At 60.1% G+C, this 18,997-nt stretch overlaps 1 protein-coding gene across 6 annotated transcripts in view; it reads left to right on the forward strand.

The window, feature by feature from the left end:
• Positions 1–7,794: 7,794 nt before the first annotated feature.
• TPCN2 (two pore segment channel 2) overlaps positions 7,795–18,997 on the forward strand; it is a 30,349-nt gene continuing 19,146 nt past the window's right edge. For 5 of the 6 annotated variants that reach the window (XR_010663440.1, XR_010663441.1, XR_010663442.1 and 2 more), the window contains exons 1-6: positions 7,795–7,971; positions 11,358–11,438; positions 12,143–12,207; positions 12,939–13,015; positions 13,391–13,568; positions 14,752–14,868. Coding sequence is in view for 3 of the 6 variants with exons in the window: in XM_065937955.1 (XP_065794027.1) it covers positions 7,860–7,971; positions 11,358–11,438; positions 12,143–12,207; positions 12,939–13,015; positions 13,391–13,568; positions 14,752–14,868 (630 nt within the window). In the remaining 3 variants the exon portion in view is untranslated. The remainder of the gene's footprint in view (positions 7,972–11,357; positions 11,439–12,142; positions 12,208–12,938; positions 13,016–13,390; positions 13,569–14,751; positions 14,869–18,997) is intronic. The other variant, XM_065937956.1, reaches the window with a different exon arrangement.

The following is an 18,997-nucleotide window of genomic DNA, read 5'->3' on the forward strand; positions in this document are numbered from 1 at the left end:
CAGGCCTTGGTAACCACCAACCTGCCTGTCTCATCTCTGCGGGTTTACCTCTCTTGAACATCTCATATGGATGGAATCCTACAATACAAAGTCTTATGCATCTGATTCTTCCACTTAGCATAATTGTTGTCAGGAGTCAGCACTTCATTCTTTTTTATGGCTAAATAATATGCCCTTGTGGGGCCTTCCCAGTTGGTGCAGTGGTAAAGAATCTGTTTGCCAATGCAGGGGATGAAGGAGACCTGGGTTTGATCCCTGGGTCAGGAATATCCCCTGGAGGAAAAAAAATGGCAACCCATTCTAGTACTCTTGCCTGGAAAATTCCGTGGACAGAGAAGCCTGGTGGGCTACAGTCCACGGGGCCCAAGAGTCAGACACAACTGAGCGACTAAGAACACAACATGCTCACCAACTCCCAGAGTTTACTCGAACTCGTGTCCATCGAGTCGGTGATGCCATCCAACCATCTCATCCTCGGTCGTCCCCTTCTCCTCCCACCTTCAATCTTCCCCAGCATCAGGGTCTTTTCCAATGAGTCAGTTCTTCCCATCAGGTGGGAAGTATTGGAGTTTCAACTTCAGCAACAGTCCTTCCAATGAGTATTCAGGACTGATTTCCTTTAGGATGGACTGGTTGGATCTCCTTGTAGTCCAAGGGAATCTCAAGACTCTTCTCCAACACCACAGTTCAAAAGCATCATCGTCCCAACCCACCGCCCAAACCCTGTCTTGGGTTCCCAGCCCAGGGGGACCTAGGTGTGTTCGCCTGCCCTGGAAAGGCCTCGGATTCCTCCCAGCTTGACACGGCCCCCCATCTCCCAGGCTCTCATTCGGGCTCCCCACGGGCCTTCTCTCCAGCAGGCACCCCAACCCCGAAGCCTTCTGGGCTCTGCCCTCCTGCCCCCGCCCTGCCAACCTCCATCACCCACAACCCTTCCCTTGGCCGCCAACCCAAGCCTCTCGGTTCCCAACGAGACCAACGACCCGGGTCTCCCCAGATTCCTGCTGTTCGTGTCATGTGTGGGAGAACTCAAAATAGCCAGTGCAGCCTATGCCCAGCCTGGGAAGTGGATGGCTTTCCCAGGGGCTGGTCCCCAGGGCACACATGAGGTCTTGCTCACCAATGCCCCAGCTTTTGGCCCCATGCTCAGCTGACATACTCTCTTCCCAGGCTCAGGCAGGCTTCATGTCCACTGACTCCCTCACTCACTGTGAAGCTGTAGACAAAGCACGTGGCCTCTCTGAGCCTCAGTTTCCCCAAGTGCAAAGGTAGGATTGTTGATTTGCTAATCTTGGTGGTCGTTTCAGGACTGAAGTGTGACAAGGGCCTTGGGAATTCTTTCCGATCTTAAAACACTCAGTTAAGTTCCTCCCAGAGACGGTGGAGGGAGGCAGGGGAGGAGCAGGAGCAGGGTCTGAGGCCCTTTGTGTGTCCTTTGTCTCTGCAGATGGGCGTGGCCACTCGCGTTGTTTCCATTTTATGGAGATAGAGATGGAGGCTTGGCAAGGGGGTGGGGCTACCTGAGCTCAGGACAGTGATCATGGACAAGGATATGAATTCAGAGCTGAATGATTTCCCCTTTGAGGACAGGTGATTTAAATGTTTCTCTACATGTTTTTTTTTGTTTTTGGTGTTGCCTTACTTGCATATGGGATCTTAGTTTCCTGAACAGGGATTGAACCCGTGTCCCCTGCTTTGGAAGGGCTGAGTCTTAACCACTGCACCACCAGGGAAACCCTTTCTCTGTGCTTTTAGAAATCATTTGTTCTCAAGAGCAGGTTTTGTCTTATTCAATCAACAAGAAATGATTCCTGGCATGCAGAAGGCACTCAATAGATGCACGGATGAAAGAGTGACTAAATGAATTAAGTCATAAAGCTACGTTGGCTTTATGGGCACATAAACCATGGACAGAGGAGCCTGGTGGGCTACAGTCCGTGGCGTCATAAAGAGTGGGACATGGCTGAGTGGCTGAGCACACATATACACGCATGCACAAACCATGGGTGTCTGCTCTCCGCTCCTGCAGTTGACAGGGGAGACCCAGCCCCTTGGGGAACATTGGCCTGGGGCATCCGGGAAGGAAATGGATGTGGCCAAGCAGTGTCAGGACCAGGCCCAGGGTGCTGGTCATGGCCCCAGGCTGGGAGGGCGTCTGGGCCCCTCTCAGGTCTCCTACATGTCCTGGCAGCCTCCCCAGGGCAGCTCCATCTGTTGTTCAGTCGCTCAGCTGTGTCTGACTCTTTGCGACCCCATGGACTGCAGCATGCCAGGCTTCCCTAGCCTTCACTGTCTCCCGGAGTTAGCTCAAACTCGTGTCCATTGAGCTGGTGATGCCATCCAACCATCTCATCCTCTGTCGTCCCCTTCTCCTGCCCTCAACCTTTCCCAGCATCAGGGTCTTTTCCAAAGAATCAGCTCTTCACACCAGGCTGCCAAAGTATTGGAGCTTCAGCTTCACTAGGGCAGAGGTTCCATTATTTCCCTGTAAAACAATGTGGGAATGAGACACAGAGCTCGATGCCCAAAATAACAAGGCTGCAAGCATGCATTTGGAAGCCCGGGGGCATTTCTGTCATTCAAACCAAGTTTGGCGTGACCTGCGCGAGAGAAAGTTCTCTGTTGACAGAATGAGCCTCCAATACAGTGTGAAGGATGCCCAGGCTGACCCAAAGTCGCTCTCCCCACCAAGAGGACGCCTTCTTCCACTGCAGGTTCCAAAGGACGCAGACGACAAGAACCACACAGGAAGGGCAGCTTTGGACGGCGGGTGGGCTCCTCATTCATTTATGGTGTGTGTGGGGAGGGGTGGTTGGAGACAGGACACTGGCCCCTGATGCCTCTCAAGTCTGTTTTATTGCCTGGGGGCAGGGCAGGAAATGGAGTTTATGACAAGGATGCTCTTTCTTGTCTGCTTTGCAAACCAGGGATTCTGTGACTGCCTATGGCTTCTTCTGGGTTGGCCTTGTTTGCAGGGGAAAAGTTGCTGCTTCGTGGCTTTGGAGGGTCACCAGAGCCCATGCCAAGGCCCCCTTGGCCCTGCCCCAGGCCTGGTCTGATGTGGCCTGTCCTCTTGGGCGGCCTGACTCTCTGGTCTGCATTCTATCCTGAGTGGGTCTTATACTCCTGGACGCAAGTAGGCTGGATCTGGTGACTTGTTCTAACCAACAGAACACAGCAGGAGTGATGGGTGTTGCTTCTGAGATTAGGTTCTAGAAGACGGAGATTTCCATCGTGTGAGTCCTCTCTGACTTTTCTCACTTGATCTGATGAAGCTGGCTGCCCTGTCATTGGCAGCCCTATGGATAGGCCATCAGCCAGGGAACTGAGGCCCTGGGTCCATCAGCCCGTGGGAACTGAACTCAGCCTACAGTCACTGAGTGAGCTGGGCCCCTGCAGAGATCTGCAGCCTCGGCCACACCTTGATCACAGCCTGCAAGAGATGCAGGGAGGCAGCCAGATAAGCTGCCTTCAGATTCCAGTCTTGGAAAAGCTGGGAGACAACAGACCTGGTTTTAAAATGTGACATTTCGGGGTTATTTGTTACGCAGCTGTAGATAGCCATTATATGTATTTCAATGAATGTGTCTTAAAAAACACATAAGCAGCATGTGAAATTGGGACATTTATTGCTTGTCGTTGTTTAGTCACTAAATCGTGCCCGACTCTTTGTGATCCCATGGACTGAGGAGCCTGGTGGGATTTCCCAGGCAACAATACTGGAGTGGGTTGCCATTTCCTTCTCCAAGGGAATCTTCTTGACCCAGGGATCAAACCTGTGTCTTCTGCAGATCCTTTACCTCTGAGCCACCAGGGAAGGCAGTAAGCAGCACAGGAAATTGGGACATTTGTTGCTTGCAATGACTCTGAGCAGGGAAAAAGCAACCCATTTAAATCCATTTGAAGAGACCTGTAGGATAAATAAGCATACAGAAGGGTGTGGGATGGCAGGAGTTGGGAGGAGGCCAATGGTGACTGAAGTTGGGTGAGCACGGAGATGTTGACAGGATGGTCACGGAGGCCACAGCAGGAGTGTTCAATGTAAGGGGTAACTCCAGGCTGTGTCTGGGGGGTGCTGCCTCTTCCCTGGCTGGGTTCTGCTCCGCTGAGCGGGTGGGGATGCATCCAGGTTATCACCCCTCCCTGGCTTCTCCCCACATCACAGCCTACAGGGAAACAGTATCCCTTAGTTGTGGGGGGCTGACTCTGTGCCCTCTTGGCTCTAGCCCAGTGTCCAGTGTTTGAGGGGCCCAAGGATCTGGGAGCCCTGGTTCTAGGGCAGCTTCTCAATGTGGCAGAGTCACCTCCCTTTTGCGGGTTTGTTGCCAAAACTTTGGCTCTCTGAGCACCAAGGCCAAACAGGAATATGGAGATGGAGTCATGGAGGAGAAGGGAAGAGTGTCTTGTCATGCAAAGCGCGGACACAGTAGGCTAGCGCCTCAAGACCTCCCTGGTGAGTAGGGGGAGGTGAAACAGTCAGGCAGGGGGATATGATGAGGTGCTGACAAGACTAGGGAGTGTGCAGGGTCTCAGGTAATCTTGATGAATCTCTCTGGTCCTTTAGTTTTGCCTCAGGTGGTTTCACTGGTCTTCTCCTTTGATTACTAACTGTTCTGCTCCTTGGAACTCAGGTAGTGGAGGCTGGAGTCTTGCCTATAAGAAATGGGGGACGAAAAGACCTCCGTGCCCAGGAGACCCACATAGCCCTGCTCAGCATCAGGCTGAGGACGAGGGCCAGCAGGTCCGTGGCAGGAAGAGGAAGGAGAGAGGAAAATGGGGGTAGGGGGTGTCAGCTGACACCCCGGGTCTCCTGCAGGCTTGCTTCCCAGTCTGGGGCACCAGAAGGACCCACGGACAGAGCTGGTAAGAAGCCTGGTGATCTCCTACAACCTCACCCACAGACGGCAGGAGACACTGGCAGAGCTTCGTCACCTCTGGCCTCAGTTTCCCCATCCCATGGTCTTTTGCGGGGGGTGTGGAGAGAGCCCACTGAGTCTGCCTCCCTCCCTCCAAGCTTGGGGAACGCCATCACAGCACCCTTTTTAACTTTTCTGTTGGCCTCCGCCACTGGACGGACAGACGGAGCTCAGAGGGCCGGCGGGCCCTGTCACTGAGGGCCTCCCTCTGTCCAGCGCCTGACACGCGTCACTTGCTTGAACCTTCTCAACAGTCACGTGTGTATGATAGTCGCTCAGTCATGTCCAACTCTTTGTGATCCCAAGGACTGTGGCCCGCCAGGCTCCTCTGTCCATGGGATTCTCCAGGCAAGAATACTGGAGTGGATTGCCATTTTCTTCTCCAGGGGATCTTCCCGACACAGGGATTGAATTCCGGTCTCCTGCATCGGAGGCAAATTCTTTACCGTCTGAGCCACCAGGGGAGTCTAACAGTCATGTGAGGCTGCTGTAAGTCTCTCCCCGCTTTATAGATGGGGAGCCAGGCAGACGGGGGTGTGACATGCCCTCAGATGCTCTAGCAGCAGAAGCAGCAGTCAGAATGTCCGCGTCCCCGGCACCTGTTTTGTTCACTGCTGTATCCCAGCACCCAGCCTGGTGTCTGCAGCACAGTAGGTGCTCAGTACACTTGCTGGGCAGGACTGGCTGAGTGACGGCTCCTGGTCAACCTCACGGAGTGGCTGGGCTTGGAGGAGGCAGCTCACCCCAGGACTGGACCTCAGCCAAGGTGACATTGCCTTTGACGGGTGGGGGGTGGGGTGGGGAGCTGTGAGTGCCCAGAGACTCCTGAGGGTCAATGCAACCCCCTTCAAGCTTCACAGCTGTCTTGGTTTTGTTTTGATCCTATTTCACAGAAGAGGAAACTGAGGCACCCAGAAGAGCCATGACTTGCCTGAAGCAGTCACATGGAGACCAGGCTGGTGTCTCTCTGGTTTCACTCCTGGGCCAGCACTGCTCCCTTGGCCCTGCCCCTCTTAGCCGGGGCCCTGGGTCCCAGGAGGTCCACACATGGGACCACCAGCCTACCCAGAGGACCCTCCCAGGCTTTACTCTTCCCCACAGTCACCTCGAAGCATGAGGCTGACCGACTAACTGACAGCTAGTAATGGACATGGCCCAGAGGCCATCTGTCTGCACCCCAGGGACAGTTTGGTTGTACCAAGGACATACATTGGCATCTGAGAAGCCTTGCTGCTGCCTCTCCTTTTGCTAGAGCTCCTTCTGTTAACCCTGTGTTCAGCATCCAAACCAGCCTTGCTTGCACCAAAAAGTCCATGTAAATGCTTACTCAGCACTGCATTCCACTCTGGCCTCGTGAGTTTGTACAAACATCAAAGGAATTCTTTAACTGCAATAAAGACGAGTCCTTGGGGGATGGGCCATTTTTGCAAAGTGTTAGTTGCTTAGGTGTGTCTGACTCTTTGCAACTCCATGGTCTGTAGCCCACCAGGCTCCTCTGTCCATGGGATTCTCCAGGCAAGAATACTGGAGTGGGTTGCCATGCCCTTCTCCAGGGGGGTCTTCCTGACCCAGGGAACAAACCTGGGTCTCCTGCACTGTAGGCAGATCTTTTACTGTCTGAGTCAACAGGGAAGCCCAGAGCTGTGTGCATCTATTATTTGCTTTTTCAGAATAAAGATATCTTAGTTTCCCCCAGATTTGAAGATACAAACTGATTAAAAAAAAAAACAAAAACCCAAACCAAACCCACAAACACATCCTGCGATTTCTCTCTACCGTCCTGGGATAACTACAGTCTTGTCTGCCAGGGCTGTATCATCTTTAAAATACTTGCCAAGTGATGGGCTCACTGATTTCATTGTTATTGCAATTTGTGTATCTTTATTTTGATAAGGTGGAGCTTTGCTTCAAGCACTCATTATTCATATTTCTTCTTTCGTGAGCTTCTGGTTCTTATCCTTTGACCCTTTCCCATGACCATGATGCTGGGAAAGACTGAGGGCAGGAAAAGTGTGGGACAGACGATGAGATGGTTGGATGGCATTACCGACTTCAATGGATAGGAATTTGAGCAAATTCTAGATAATGAAGGACAGGGAAGCCTGGTGTGTTGCAGTCCATGGGGTCACAAAGCATCAGATATGACTTAGCGACTGAACACCACCACCTATGGGGAATTTAATCTTTTTCTTATTGATCTTTCAGAACTCTGTGGGAGGCAGAATTTTAGGTCCCATGACCTCTCCCTCCCCATCATGCTTGTGGTTGTGGTGGGTTAGCTGGCAAAAGAGATTTTGCTGATGTAATTAAGGATACTAATCAGGTATTATTCAGTTGTGTCCAGCTTTTTGCAACCCCACGGACTGCAGCACGCCAGGCTTCCCTGTCCATCACCAACTCCCAAAGCCTATTCAAACTCATGTCTGTTGAGTCGTGATGCCATCCAACCATCTCATCCTCTGTCCTCCCCTTCTCCTCCCACCTTCAATCTTTCCGAGCATCAGGGTTTTTTCCAATGAGTCAGTTCTTGGCATCAGATGACCAAAGTATTGGAGTTTCAGCTTCAGCATCAATGAATGAAGCATCAATCCAATGAAGGCGGGTCGAGCCGGCCCAAGGATGAGCATTCCTAACCCGTGCCCACGTGGGGCGGACTGAGCCGGCCGGACCACCGGTTAGGAACGCGCTTCTCCCTGCCCTTAGAAGGCCTTTATAGCCCCTCCCACCAGGAAGCGGAGCCCCGCCCACCAGGGGGGCGTGTGGTCGGGTAAGTCCCGCCTCCACGAGCAAGCTCTCCATCCTTACTGGCTGATGGGAAGGGACGCCCCTTCATCACAGTGCTGTCCCCGCCTCCGCCCGAACCCCCGGGCGGGGGCACTGCGCCTGCGTGGTGGAGCTCGCGTTTAGCGCCTCTGCGCGGTCCGGGTGGCTGGCGGAGACTCTATGGCGGACACCCGGGAAGAATCGGAACCCCTTCTGAGCCGGGCCCGCGGCGGCAGCGGCCGCGACTGCCCAAGGGGCGTACCCACTTGCAGCAGCGCCCAAGAGGGCCCTGGTGAGCCGCGGCCTGGGGAGGGGCCGGGCCGCGCGGGGGCGGCGCTTCGGGGTCCCGGCGGCCGGTGTAGCGTCCCTGCTGTTGCTGCGGGCGCGCCCCCCTCCCCCGGCCGGGGTCCGATCGGGCCTTGCGGAGGGCTGGACGGCTGCGCCCTGCGGACCCCGATCCCGGCCTGGGCATGGAGCTGGGAGCGCGGGGTCGCTGGGGAGGGGGTGTCTCGCCCTGCTCCCCCGACCGGCTGGACAGAGAGGCCTCGCTCAGTCCGGGGGTAGCCAGCCCAGTCCCCCCGCCCCACCCCCCCAGTCCCCTCTGTGGGCCCGGGGCCTCCTACTTTCCGTGGATCGCCTTGGTGACCCCTAGGAGGAAGTACTTCGGTTTTCCCAGTTCTTATCGGGGAAAGTGAGGCACAGAGAGGGGCGTTCCCCTACCCAAGGTCACACAGCCAGGAAGTGGCCGAGGTGAATCTCGAACCTAGCTGGGAGTGAATTGTGAGGCTTCCCAAACCGGGGCGGCTTCCTGCCTTTGCCATCTGCAGCCCTGGCCTGCCCTTCCTGTTTATCCGCAGAAAGACTGCTGATTCCTGGGGAGGCCTGGGAGGGTGGAGGCCTTCTGTCCCTGTTCATCCCAGGGGCACTGGGTGCTGGATTTGGGAGGGAAGGGCCTCAGCCTCCTTTTATGGAGGGGGAAACTGAGGCCCTGAGAATGTCCACAACTGGTGCAAGATCACAGCCCTGGGACCTTGTAGCAGCTGCTGCTGTCCTGCACGGGGTGCTCCTTAAGGGGCCACCTGGGTTCCTGCTTGCGGGGAGTCTGTACTGTGTGCCTGACTGTTGGGGTGAGTGCCTGACCGGAGATAGGAAACATGCCCACCTGCCCATCTCAGAGCCTGTCCCAGGACAGTTCTCCATCCAGCCTGTGCCAGGCCTCCTAGGGCCCTGGACAAGAGACACAGGACATGGTGGTGTCAGGGGGAGCAGACTTTGTGTCTGGAGGTCCGGGTGCCTTTCTGGTGCTGCCACTTCCCGGCTGTGTGACCTTGGCAGGTGTAAACTTTCTGTTGTTGTTCAGTCACTCAGTTGTGTCTGACTCTTTCTGACCCCATGGACTGCAGCACGCCAGGCTTCCCTGTCCTTCACCATCTCCCGGAGTTGGCTCAAATTCTCATCCATTGAATCGATGATGCCAGCCTTTCTGAGTCTCAGTAAAACGGAGGTGGTCACTAGGGCTGCCCTGGAGGGGGGCCTTGTGAGGATTCAGAGAGAGTCTAGGTGCCCGGCCACGTGGCGGAGCTGGTGCTCACTGGTGCCGATAGCCGTTCTGGGCAGGGAACTGTGATCACTGCATGTCCAGCCCTGGGAGAACGCACGGCCAGGCAGATGAGACCCTTACTGTAGAGGCAAGAACTGGGGCAGGCAGTGTGGCTGGTGTGGGGGGGATTCTGGGGAGGGCTCTTTGTCCCGACCCTGTGGCCTTGGTGAGGGCTTCTGAGAACACAGACAAGACACTCTGTGTTCTGGATTTCCCTGGCCGGGCTGTCCAGCTAGGCTCTGGGGACCCTTGCTGAGTGTCCCCCCAGCTCCCGTGCGGGGCTGCTGAATAGCACCCTGAGCTCAGGCTCTGTCTGGCCCGCAGCCGGACTCTCCTAGGAGCAAATGGGGGCCCTGTGGTCAGGTCCTGATGCAGCCCTTCCTCATGGACCACGACTGCAGGGTTGGGGATAGTTGTTTTCTCTTCCCCTTCCTGGTCAGGGAATGACCCTCTTACTGGTTATGGAAAAGTCAGAGGACAAGGGATCGCTAGGCTATAGAAGGAGCTTTGAGAAGAATACTGATAGCAAGTGTTGCTGAAGGGCTTACTGTGCGTAGCACGTTAGCTACAGTAACCCATTCAGCCTGCACATCAGTCCTGTTGTGTAGGGCCTGCAGGAACGGAGGCACAGCGAGGTGAGGGGACTCGCCAGGGTCACGCAGGCCCAGCCAGGGAGTGAGGGGAGCTGGAGCCAGCGGGGAAGGGGATTTATCCTGGGATGTTGGGGAGGGGAGGCCTGGGGCAGGGGAACCAGCGCGGGGCTGACATGGGGCACAGTGTTTGAACCGTCTTGTCCTCTGTGCTCTGACATCCTCCCCTGGTGTGCCCAGTGGGGAGACGGGGGTGTGGACAGGTGATTGCCCACCCCCCCAGCCCGGGGCAGTGAGTCCCTAGACTGCTAAGCCGCAGGATGGTGCTCCTGGTAGGGCCGATGGGGCCTGGGCGAGGGCGAGGAGGCTTTGGAGAGCTTGGCCTTGGTGGAGCCACGTTCAGGGTGAGTGGCGAGGAGGGCACAGGGTGGAGGAAGCGGCAGGGGAGGAGATGGGCGGGCGGAGCGTGGACTCTCTCCTGGGGCGGGGGACCCAGGGGGAGCTGCGAGGTGCAGGTGGAAGGCTGCTGCAGGGGTACAGGGCGGGAGGGACCCCGGGAGGTCTGGCGCTTCGAGGGCCGGGTGGTCAGAGTTGGGCGAGCCCCTTCAGCGGCCCCCAGTCCAGGTCCTGGAGCGAGCTCCGGGGCCTCTGACTGCCTGTCTTTTGCAGGAAGCTTGTCTCCTTGGGTCCCCTCAGGGCAAGCTCCGTCTCTTACCTGGGTTGTTGTGACACGGGGCCCTCAGGCCGCTCTGCCTCCCCTGGCTCCTCTCGGCTGTTCATTCATTCAGTGGGTCGACAGGCGTCCCCAGCCTCTGTGTGCTGGGCCCTGCGCCGGCCTGGGCTCAGTGGACGCAGCAGGGAGCAAAACCGAGCGCCCTCAGATCGCAGCGTGCCCGGGAGGCTTTCCGGGGAAGCAGCAGTCACCGCCCTCAGAGCCTCTCCGGGGGAACTCCTGGGCCCTTTGGGGTGAGCGTGGAGGTTGTCCGTGGGGGGCCCCGAGATGCTGACGGCCATGGTGCTTGCTGTCGGTGACACGGGAAGGTGATGGCAGAGTCCCGGCCCCTGTCCACGGTCCCCCACGTCCCCCACTGGTCCCTAGACCCCGCTGCACGGGCCCGGAGGACAGCGGCATGGCCTCCCTGGGGACGGCAGACAAGAGTCGACAGTGGTCTGAGCGCTGCCCGGGTGTCCAGCGTCCCCTTTCCCGGGCACCTCTCTGCCTGCCTGTCTTCTCTCGGTACCCGTGAAGGGTGGTTTTGGCAGCCACTGACCTCCAGGGACCAGACGTGAGAGTAGAGTCTTCGGCAGGAATGGTGACCAGCCAGTTCAGCTCGTCTCAAAGCCCCCGAGCCGCTGGGGGGGCTGCATGCCGGCTCTGCTGTCCTGGGTACCTGGGCAGCACCCCGCCCGCCCCCCGCGGCATCTCCGGGGGTCTCCCCGTCGCCCTGGGCTGCGGCTCCTCACGCCTTTCTCACTTCCCTCTGTCAGGGAGCAGCCCCGTGCAGAGTGGCAGCGGCGCCCATGCTCACCAGGCGGCAGGCAGCACGCCCAGCCAAGGGGCCCGACCAGGTACGCAGCCCGGAGCTCCCTGATGGGGGCCTGGGGTGCCGGGCTGAGGTTGGAGCCGCCCGGCTCGTCCTGCCCGAAGGCCCCTTGTAGTCGGTGCCCCCTGACCCCCGAGGACCCCCGTCTCGGCTGCGGCTGCCTGGGCCCTGCGGGCCTGTGACAGAAGCCGGGGGTGGGGGACACGATGGCCCCAGAAGGCCCTTCTTAGGTCTCCGTATCCGGTGCAGGGTCAGGCAGCACCTCGGGCTTCTAGACGTGACGCTTGTGCGTCAGTGTGGGCCCCGTGCCCTTGTCTGGCGGAGGGCAGGCTGGGAGCACCACCCCGTCTCACAGCCGAGGCAGCTAGGCCGCGGTGTCCTGACAAAGGCCGCCCGGAGCCCTGCGGTGGGATGGGCGGGGAGGGGGACCATGAGCACAGTCCGTGCCCCAGACCGGCCCTGGGGGGGGTCCTGCACTCGCCTGGGGGCCCAGCGGGGCGGCTGTTAACACCCCCATTGGATAGAGGGCGATGGGCACAGTGGGGGCCGCTCCTATCCTGGGGCTGGAGCCTGTCGTTCAGACCCTGCCCCTCCTAGGGCGCAGGCATCTCATTCCAGAGCCTCAGAAAGGTCGCCGCCAGGTCCTCGCCATGATCTCCCCAGGAGTCCTGGGGTGGGTGAGCGTCTCCCGATCCCACTCCTCACCCGCTGTGTCCCCTCTGCCTGCAGGCGCCATGGCCAGGCGGGATCTGTGCTTGGACCAGGCTGTGGTCCTCATCGAAGACGCCATCCAGGTGGGTGGGCCTGCGCTTGCCCTGGGGCTCGTGGGGGCTGGGCGGGCGCTGCCCCGCTGGCCCCTTCACCCTGCCGTCCTGGGGCCAGGCTGCGGTTGCTGGGCTGTGTGGTCATCGTCCCCATGCTGACCGGGATTTGGGGCTTGGTCCTCTCCAACCCTCCTTAGGAGACGTGTGCCAGGTGCCTTTCTGGGTCCCCGGTCACTCATTTCGCCGACTCACCTTCTGCCCAGGGCCTGTCGTGTGCCGTACTGTTCTGAGTTTTTTAAAGACGTCCAGAGGTGGCACGACTTTCCTTCGCCTGCAGACGACTCCCCGGGTTAATCCGGGAGATAGACTGTGGGAGCCAGCAGTGCTCCATGTGGGGGATGGGGCTATCCTGCACGGTGGCCCAGCTGAGGTGGGGCGGGGTCAGCCTTGCACAGACGTGAGGTGAGCCTCACGGGCAGACTCGGCTGTGTGCACAGCTGTGCGTTCAGCAAGCCGGGGTCCGTCCACCGGCTGGCCCCGGAATCCGGCCCCCGGGCGTCCTCCCTCTGCTGGGAAACCTCGGAGCTTGGGAGGATCTGACCTTGCTGGGCGTCCACGAGCCCCCAGTCCCCGTGGAGCCGACTCTGTGACCCCTGGGCCATGTCCCTACCGTGGACGTGTCGTGGGGTGAGGGGCTGCCCTGCACGGGCTGTCTCAGCTCCGAGGGGACCCTCACTGCCCCGTGTGACCCCCGCTTCCAGTATCGCTCCATCAACCACCGCATGGACGCCCGGTCGCTGTGGCTCTATAGGTGGTACTATTCCAGCACCAGCCAGTGGTAAGCGGGCACGTGCCCCATGGGGCTCCTGCGGCCGGACCCGGGGGGGGTTTCGGGGGGCAGGCAGGCTCCCCTCCCTGGGGTGGACGAGGAGCCGCCATCTCCCCTCCTTACTGGAGCAGAGGCAGAAAGGGCCCCTCTGTGGTGAGGGCTCCTTGCCAGACTCTTCCGACCAGCCATGGCACCTGAGTTTGGACCCGGTGTGTGTGGTCTGACCACACACGGGTGGCCCCGGAGCGGGAGGTGTGGGCCCCGGCCTTTGGACCCGCGGAGTCTGCCCTGCTGCCTTCCAGGCGTCCCGCCTGTCGGTCTGCTCTTTGGGCCCCCGAGCGTGGCTGGTTCGCGCCTTCTAACCAGTTTCGGTTCATTTTCCAGGGTTCTGAGCTTCACCATTTTCTTGATCCTGGCTTTGGCCTTCGTTGAGACCCCTTCCTCGCTCACGCGCACCTCGGACGTGCGCTACCGCCCAGCCCCCTGGGAGGCGCCCTGCGGCCTGACCGAGGGCATCGAGGCGCTCTGCCTGCTGGTCTTCGCGGCCGACGTCTCCGTGAAGGTGAGGGGGCATCTCGCCCGCCTTGCCCTCCTGCCCGGCCGCGGCTTCCTGGGTTCATTCTTCTCCCTCCTGGAGCCAGCTGCCTATCCCTACCATCACTTTGACCCGCAGGGTACAGACCTGCCTCTTGGACAACCCCCCTCCGGCCCCCGCCCAGACCGTTGATGGGGGTCGGCCGAGCCATGGCGGGTGCACGGCCTCGCGGGACCCGGGGAGGGCGCAGCTGAGGGTCCGCAGTGCCACCCCGGGGAGAGACCCCTGCTGAACAAGAGGGCGCTGGAGGGGTCTTTCCACAGCCCTCACTGCCCCCACTGACCGAGGAGAAGCCCAGAGGGGCGGGGCCGGCGTTGGGGCGGGGCAGCTGCCCCCCCACCCTCCCTGTGTGCCAGCCTGACTTCCGTGACCCGGATCCTTCCAGAAGCCGGGGGTGGGCCCTGACCTGACGAGCAGGCTGGGCTGTGCCAGGGCGTCAGAGCCGCAGGGACTTGCCGCTGCTGGCTACGCCTCCCGTCACTTCTGATAAACAGCGGTGATGCTCCAGGGGCTGAGCCAGCTGCACCCTGCCTACGGGCCCTTCAGGGGGCGGTTCAGCTTCTGTGGTCCGACCCCGAGGGGCACGGGTGAGCCTCAGTGTGACCGAGAGCCCTGGGCAGTGTCTTAGTTCTCCTTTTTTAGCCTATAATGTGGTTAGGAGGTCTGGGGGTTTTAACCTGGAACTGAAACTGCTGAGTCTTCATTGGCCTTTTTTGAACAGCCGGTCCGTTTGGGAAGTCTCAGAAGGTGGGAGACGGCGTGGGTTTTATCTGCAAGCGGTGACCTCTGGGGGGTCAGTGATAGAAAGTTAGGTGCCGGCCACCCAGATGGCAAACCCACGCTCCCAAGGCCGGCCCTTGGGCCGCTGCTCTGGTTCCTGGTCCTTTCCGGAACTGTCCCCACGCACAAGCCGCAGTGGTGACCGGACAGGCAGGACAGCCGTAAGGACAGGCTGGAGCGGGTCAGAGCCGCGCCCGTGGGCACGAGCAGGCGGGGCGAGGCGTGTGGCCTCCCGCCCGCTGGGCGCCCAGCTTCCTGCTCCGAGTCACGTGGGGACCACGCGGCTGCCTGAGGCTGCCCAGCGTCCCCCGTGTCCACACGGCGCAGGCCCTGTGCCGCTGCCCCTGCTCAGCCGCCGTCTGCCTTGCAGAGCTACCTGATCGGGTGGGCCCAGTTCCGGAGGAACCCCTGGCTGCTGGCTTACCTCGTGGTGTTGGTTGTGTCTCTCCTGGACTGGATCGTGTCGCTGAGCCTCGTCTGCCAGGAGGTGGGTGGTCAGGCGGCTCCGAGGGGGGCGGGGAGCTCTAAGGGGGTGGGGGGTGCAGATGAACGGTGTGGGGTGCGGGGAAGAGCCCTGGGGCCTTGCGTCCCTCTGGCCCAGCTCTGCGCCATCCGGCCCACGTCGGTCACCCACAGGCCGGAGCGTTGTCCCCACCTTCAGGCCCAGGGAAGGCGTGAGGCCCTGGGGGCGAGTTCCAGGGTCCTGATGCCCCTGCCATCAGCAGTCCTGCCCCCAGGCGCACTGCCTGCCGGGAACACTCAGAGGCGCCGCCCTGTGATTCGATAGATCCGAGCTCGCGGATGTCGGTTTGGGGGTGTCTGTAGCCCTCAGGGCCGGCTGGGGGCACAGAAGTCCCGTCAGGTGCTTTGGTCGAGAGAATTTACCGCAGGGGCTCAGACAGGGCTTGAGGAACCAAGAAAGCGAGAAGGGGACCGGCGACCTCAGCTCTGAAGGCAGCAGCGCCCCCGCACTGGGGCGGGGGGAGTAAAGAAGAGACTGGGGCTGTGGCACTCGGGGGGTGGGGCCCCCGCCCTCTGGGGGGTGCTGGTGCCTCCAAGAGGCATGGCAGTGACTTAGTGCTGGGGGCTGGAGGCTGGTTCGGGTGCTGCCAGCGGGAACGGCACGTGGACGGAGGCCAGCGGGCACCCCCACCCCTCCTGCCGCCCTCCCGCCCAGCGGAGCAGCCGATGCGGGTGTCAGGGGTGGGTCCCCAGCTCACAGCAGGGCTGCAGGGTTGGGGGGGCACGGTTCCCCCTGCAGCCCCCCCTTCTCGTGCCTCCTCCACGTCCCTGCATGAGGACCCTCCCTGAGGAGCTGCCGCCCCCCCCTCCCCACCGAGGAGAAGGGGGCTCGCCCCCTCCCCGGACAGGGCAGAGGCCAGACCAGCCACTGCCGGCTCCATTTCTGAGCGATGGTCATTGTGTCCATCGTGTCACCGAACATTCTGGGTGAGGGTCTTCGGTGAAATCGGGGGAGAGGTAGGCACGAGGGCCGTTCCAGTGCACACCGCCCATGTGACCAGCGGGGAGGACCGCCTGGCTTGTGGGCTGGGGGGCCAGGGACCCGGACTCACACCTGCAGTCTCCCTGCCCCAGCCCCACACCCCGGGTCTGTGTACACAGGGACCTTCACTCCTAAGGGGCCCAAGTCCGTGGCGATCCTGCCTCTTTATTCTGGAGTTTTGGGACAGTTGTTCATCCTGGACGTCCCTTGGGGGAGCTGACACAGACCTCCCTGTCCCTCTGGGCGGCAGCTCCCCAAGCCTGCCGTAGTAACTGGAGCTCTGCGCCCTGCCCACCAGCCCCCAGTCCTCTTCACAGTTGTGGTTCAAAAACACCCTCCTCAGGGGTGGTCCTGGGAGAGGTGGGGGGAAGGGGGCAGAGTCCACGCCTGCCTGCCCGCCTGTCTGCTGAGGACAGCTGACTGCCTTGCTTGGGGAGGGGCTGGCGAGTCCCCCCAGGGGCCACATGGGGGCTGGCACTGGGCTTTGCCAGTGGCCAGGGTGGGGAGGTCTGTACTGTTGGCCCCGAGCATGACCCCCATCCCCATCCACCCCAGCTGCAGGGGGCAGGCGGCCGGCTGAGCAGAGGTGGGGGTGAGGGTGCCCAGCATGGCCGCCAGCTGGAGGTGAGGGGTGGGTGCCCCGGGCGTCCAGGCGGCCGTGGAGGGCTTGGGCAGGGAGGGGAGGCCATCAACTTTGTGTTTGTGAGACCAGCAGGTGTCTGCTAGGACATGTCTGGAGTTGACAGCTTGGGTTGTAGGTTGAATGTGGAGGGGCCCTTAATGCTGTAAGGACAGACCAGTTCCCTGGGCCATGAGGCCAGCGAGACGGGAGGAGGGGCTCGGGGCGTCCAGCACGTGGTCGGGCAGAGAGTGGGTGACCCAGGCGTCAGGTGGGGGGAGGCGCCTGCCGGCCAGGCAGGAGGACAGGAGGTGATCTTGGGCTCAGAGACTCAATGGTCACCGCGGGCCGGTCCAGAGCCCTCGGGCAGGAGGGTGGATCGGCTGGAATAGGGACAAGGAGCAGATGAGCAGAGGGGAGCGTGGCTTTTTTGTTGTGAGTGGAAGGTATTGAAGCACATGGTGGTGTGTGCACGTGGGGATGGGTAAGAGCTCTGGGGGGGCTCTGAGGGGCCAGGGTTCTGAGCACAGGGAGGCGGGCCCTCGGGTGTGACAGGAGGGGGAGAGGAAGGGGTGGGCGTTGGTGTGTGTGTGTGCGCGTTTGTGTGAGCGTGGAGGTATAGCGTGTGTGTGGGCATGGGGGCGCAGGTGTGTGTGTGTATGTGTGAGTGTGGAGGTATAGGGGGTGTGTGTGTGAGCATGGAGGTGTGGGTGTGTGTGTGCGTTTGTGTAAGCGTGGAGGTATAGCATGTGTGTGGGCATGGGGGTGCAGGTGTGTGCCTGTATATGTGTGAGTGTGGAGGTATAGCATGTGTGTGGGGATGGGGGTGCAGGTGTGTGCGTGTATGTGTGTGAGTGTGGAGGTATAGGGGGTGTGTGTGTGAGCATGGGGGTGCAGGTGTGTGTGTGTGTGTGTGTGAGCGTGGAGGTCCAGAGTGTGTGTGTGTGAGCATGGGGGTGCAGGTGTGTGTGTATGTGTGAGCGTGGAGGTATAGCGTGTGTGTGGGCATGGGGGTGCAGGGGTGTGTGTGTGTGTTTGTGTGAGCGTGGAGGTATAGGGGGTATGTGTGTGAGCATGGGGGTGCAGGTGTGTGTGTATGTGTGAGTGTGGAGGTATAGCGTGTGTGTGGGCATGGGGGTGCAGGTGTGTGTGTGTGTGTTTGTGTGAGCGTGGAGGTATGGAGGTGTGTGTGTGAGCATGGGGTGCAGGTGTGTGCGTGTATGTGTGTGAGCATGGAGGTATAGCGTGTGTGTTTGTGGGCATAGGGGTGCAGGTGTGTGTGTGTGTGTGTTTGTGTGAGCGTGGAGGTCCAGAGTGTGTGTGTGAGCATGGGGGTGCAGGTGTGTGTGTGTGTGTGAGCGTGGAGATATAGGGGGTGTGTGTGTGAGCATGGAGGTGCAGGTGTGTGTGTGCGTTTGTGTGAGCGTGGAGGTATAGGGGGTGTGTGTGTGAGCATGGGGGTGCAGGTGTGCGTGTGCGTTTGTGTGAGCGTGGAGGTATAGGGGGTGTGTGTGTGAGCATGGAGATGCAGGTGTGCGTGTGCGTTTGTGTGAGCCTGGAGGTATAGGGGGTGTGTGTGTGAGCATGGCGAGGCAGGTGTGTGTGTGTATGTGTGTGAACGTGGAGGTATAGCGTGTGTGTGGGCATGGGGGTGCAGGTGGGTGTGTATATGTGTGAGTGTGGAGGTATAGCGTGTGTGTGTGTGAGCATGGGGGTGCAGGTGTGTGTGTGTATGTGTGTGAGCGTGGAGGTATAGGGGGTGTTTGTGTGAGCGTGGAGGTGCAGGTGTGTGTGTGTGTATTTGTGTGAGCGTGGAGGTATGGGGGTGTGTGTGTGAGTATGGAGGTGCAGGTGTGTGTGTGTATGTGTGTGAGCGTGGTGGTATAGGGGATGTGTGTGTGAGCATGGGGGTGCAGGTGTGTGTGTATGTGTGAGCGTGGAGGTGTAGGGGGTGTGTGTGTGAGCATGGAGATGCAGGTGTGCGTGTGTATGTGTTTGAGCGTGGTAGTATAGGGGGTGTGTGTGTGAGCTTGGGGGTGCAGGTGTGCATGTGCGTTTGTGTGAGCCTGGAGGTATAGGGGGTGTGTGCGCGTTTGTGTGAGCCTGGAGGTATAGGGGGTGTGTGTGTGAGCATGGGGGTGCAGGTGTGTGCGTGTATGTGTGTGAGCGTGGTGATGTGGGGATCCTGCTCAGCTTCTGCCGGTCTGGTCTATGTGGGAGGCTGTGACCCAGAGCGTATGAGGGGCTGGGGACCACAGATTGAGGAGGCCTGGGACAGCCCCTGGAGGGCACGACAGCGGCTTCCCAGACAAGTCCAGGGGCACCCGCCCTCTGCGAGAGCAGGGGTAGGGCAGCTGGGGAGACAGGCTGGTCACCCCCCGGCCCCAGTGCTGGCGCGTCTGGGGGCCTGGGGGCCCTGGGTTCCGACCTGGGCTTGGAGGGATGTGGAGGTCAAGGTTGGGCGAGCAGGCGGCCTGGGGACAGCCGGGGCCG

This window comes from Muntiacus reevesi, chromosome 5 (genome assembly GCF_963930625.1).
Source record: "Muntiacus reevesi chromosome 5, mMunRee1.1, whole genome shotgun sequence".
NCBI lineage: Eukaryota > Metazoa > Chordata > Mammalia > Artiodactyla > Cervidae > Muntiacus > Muntiacus reevesi.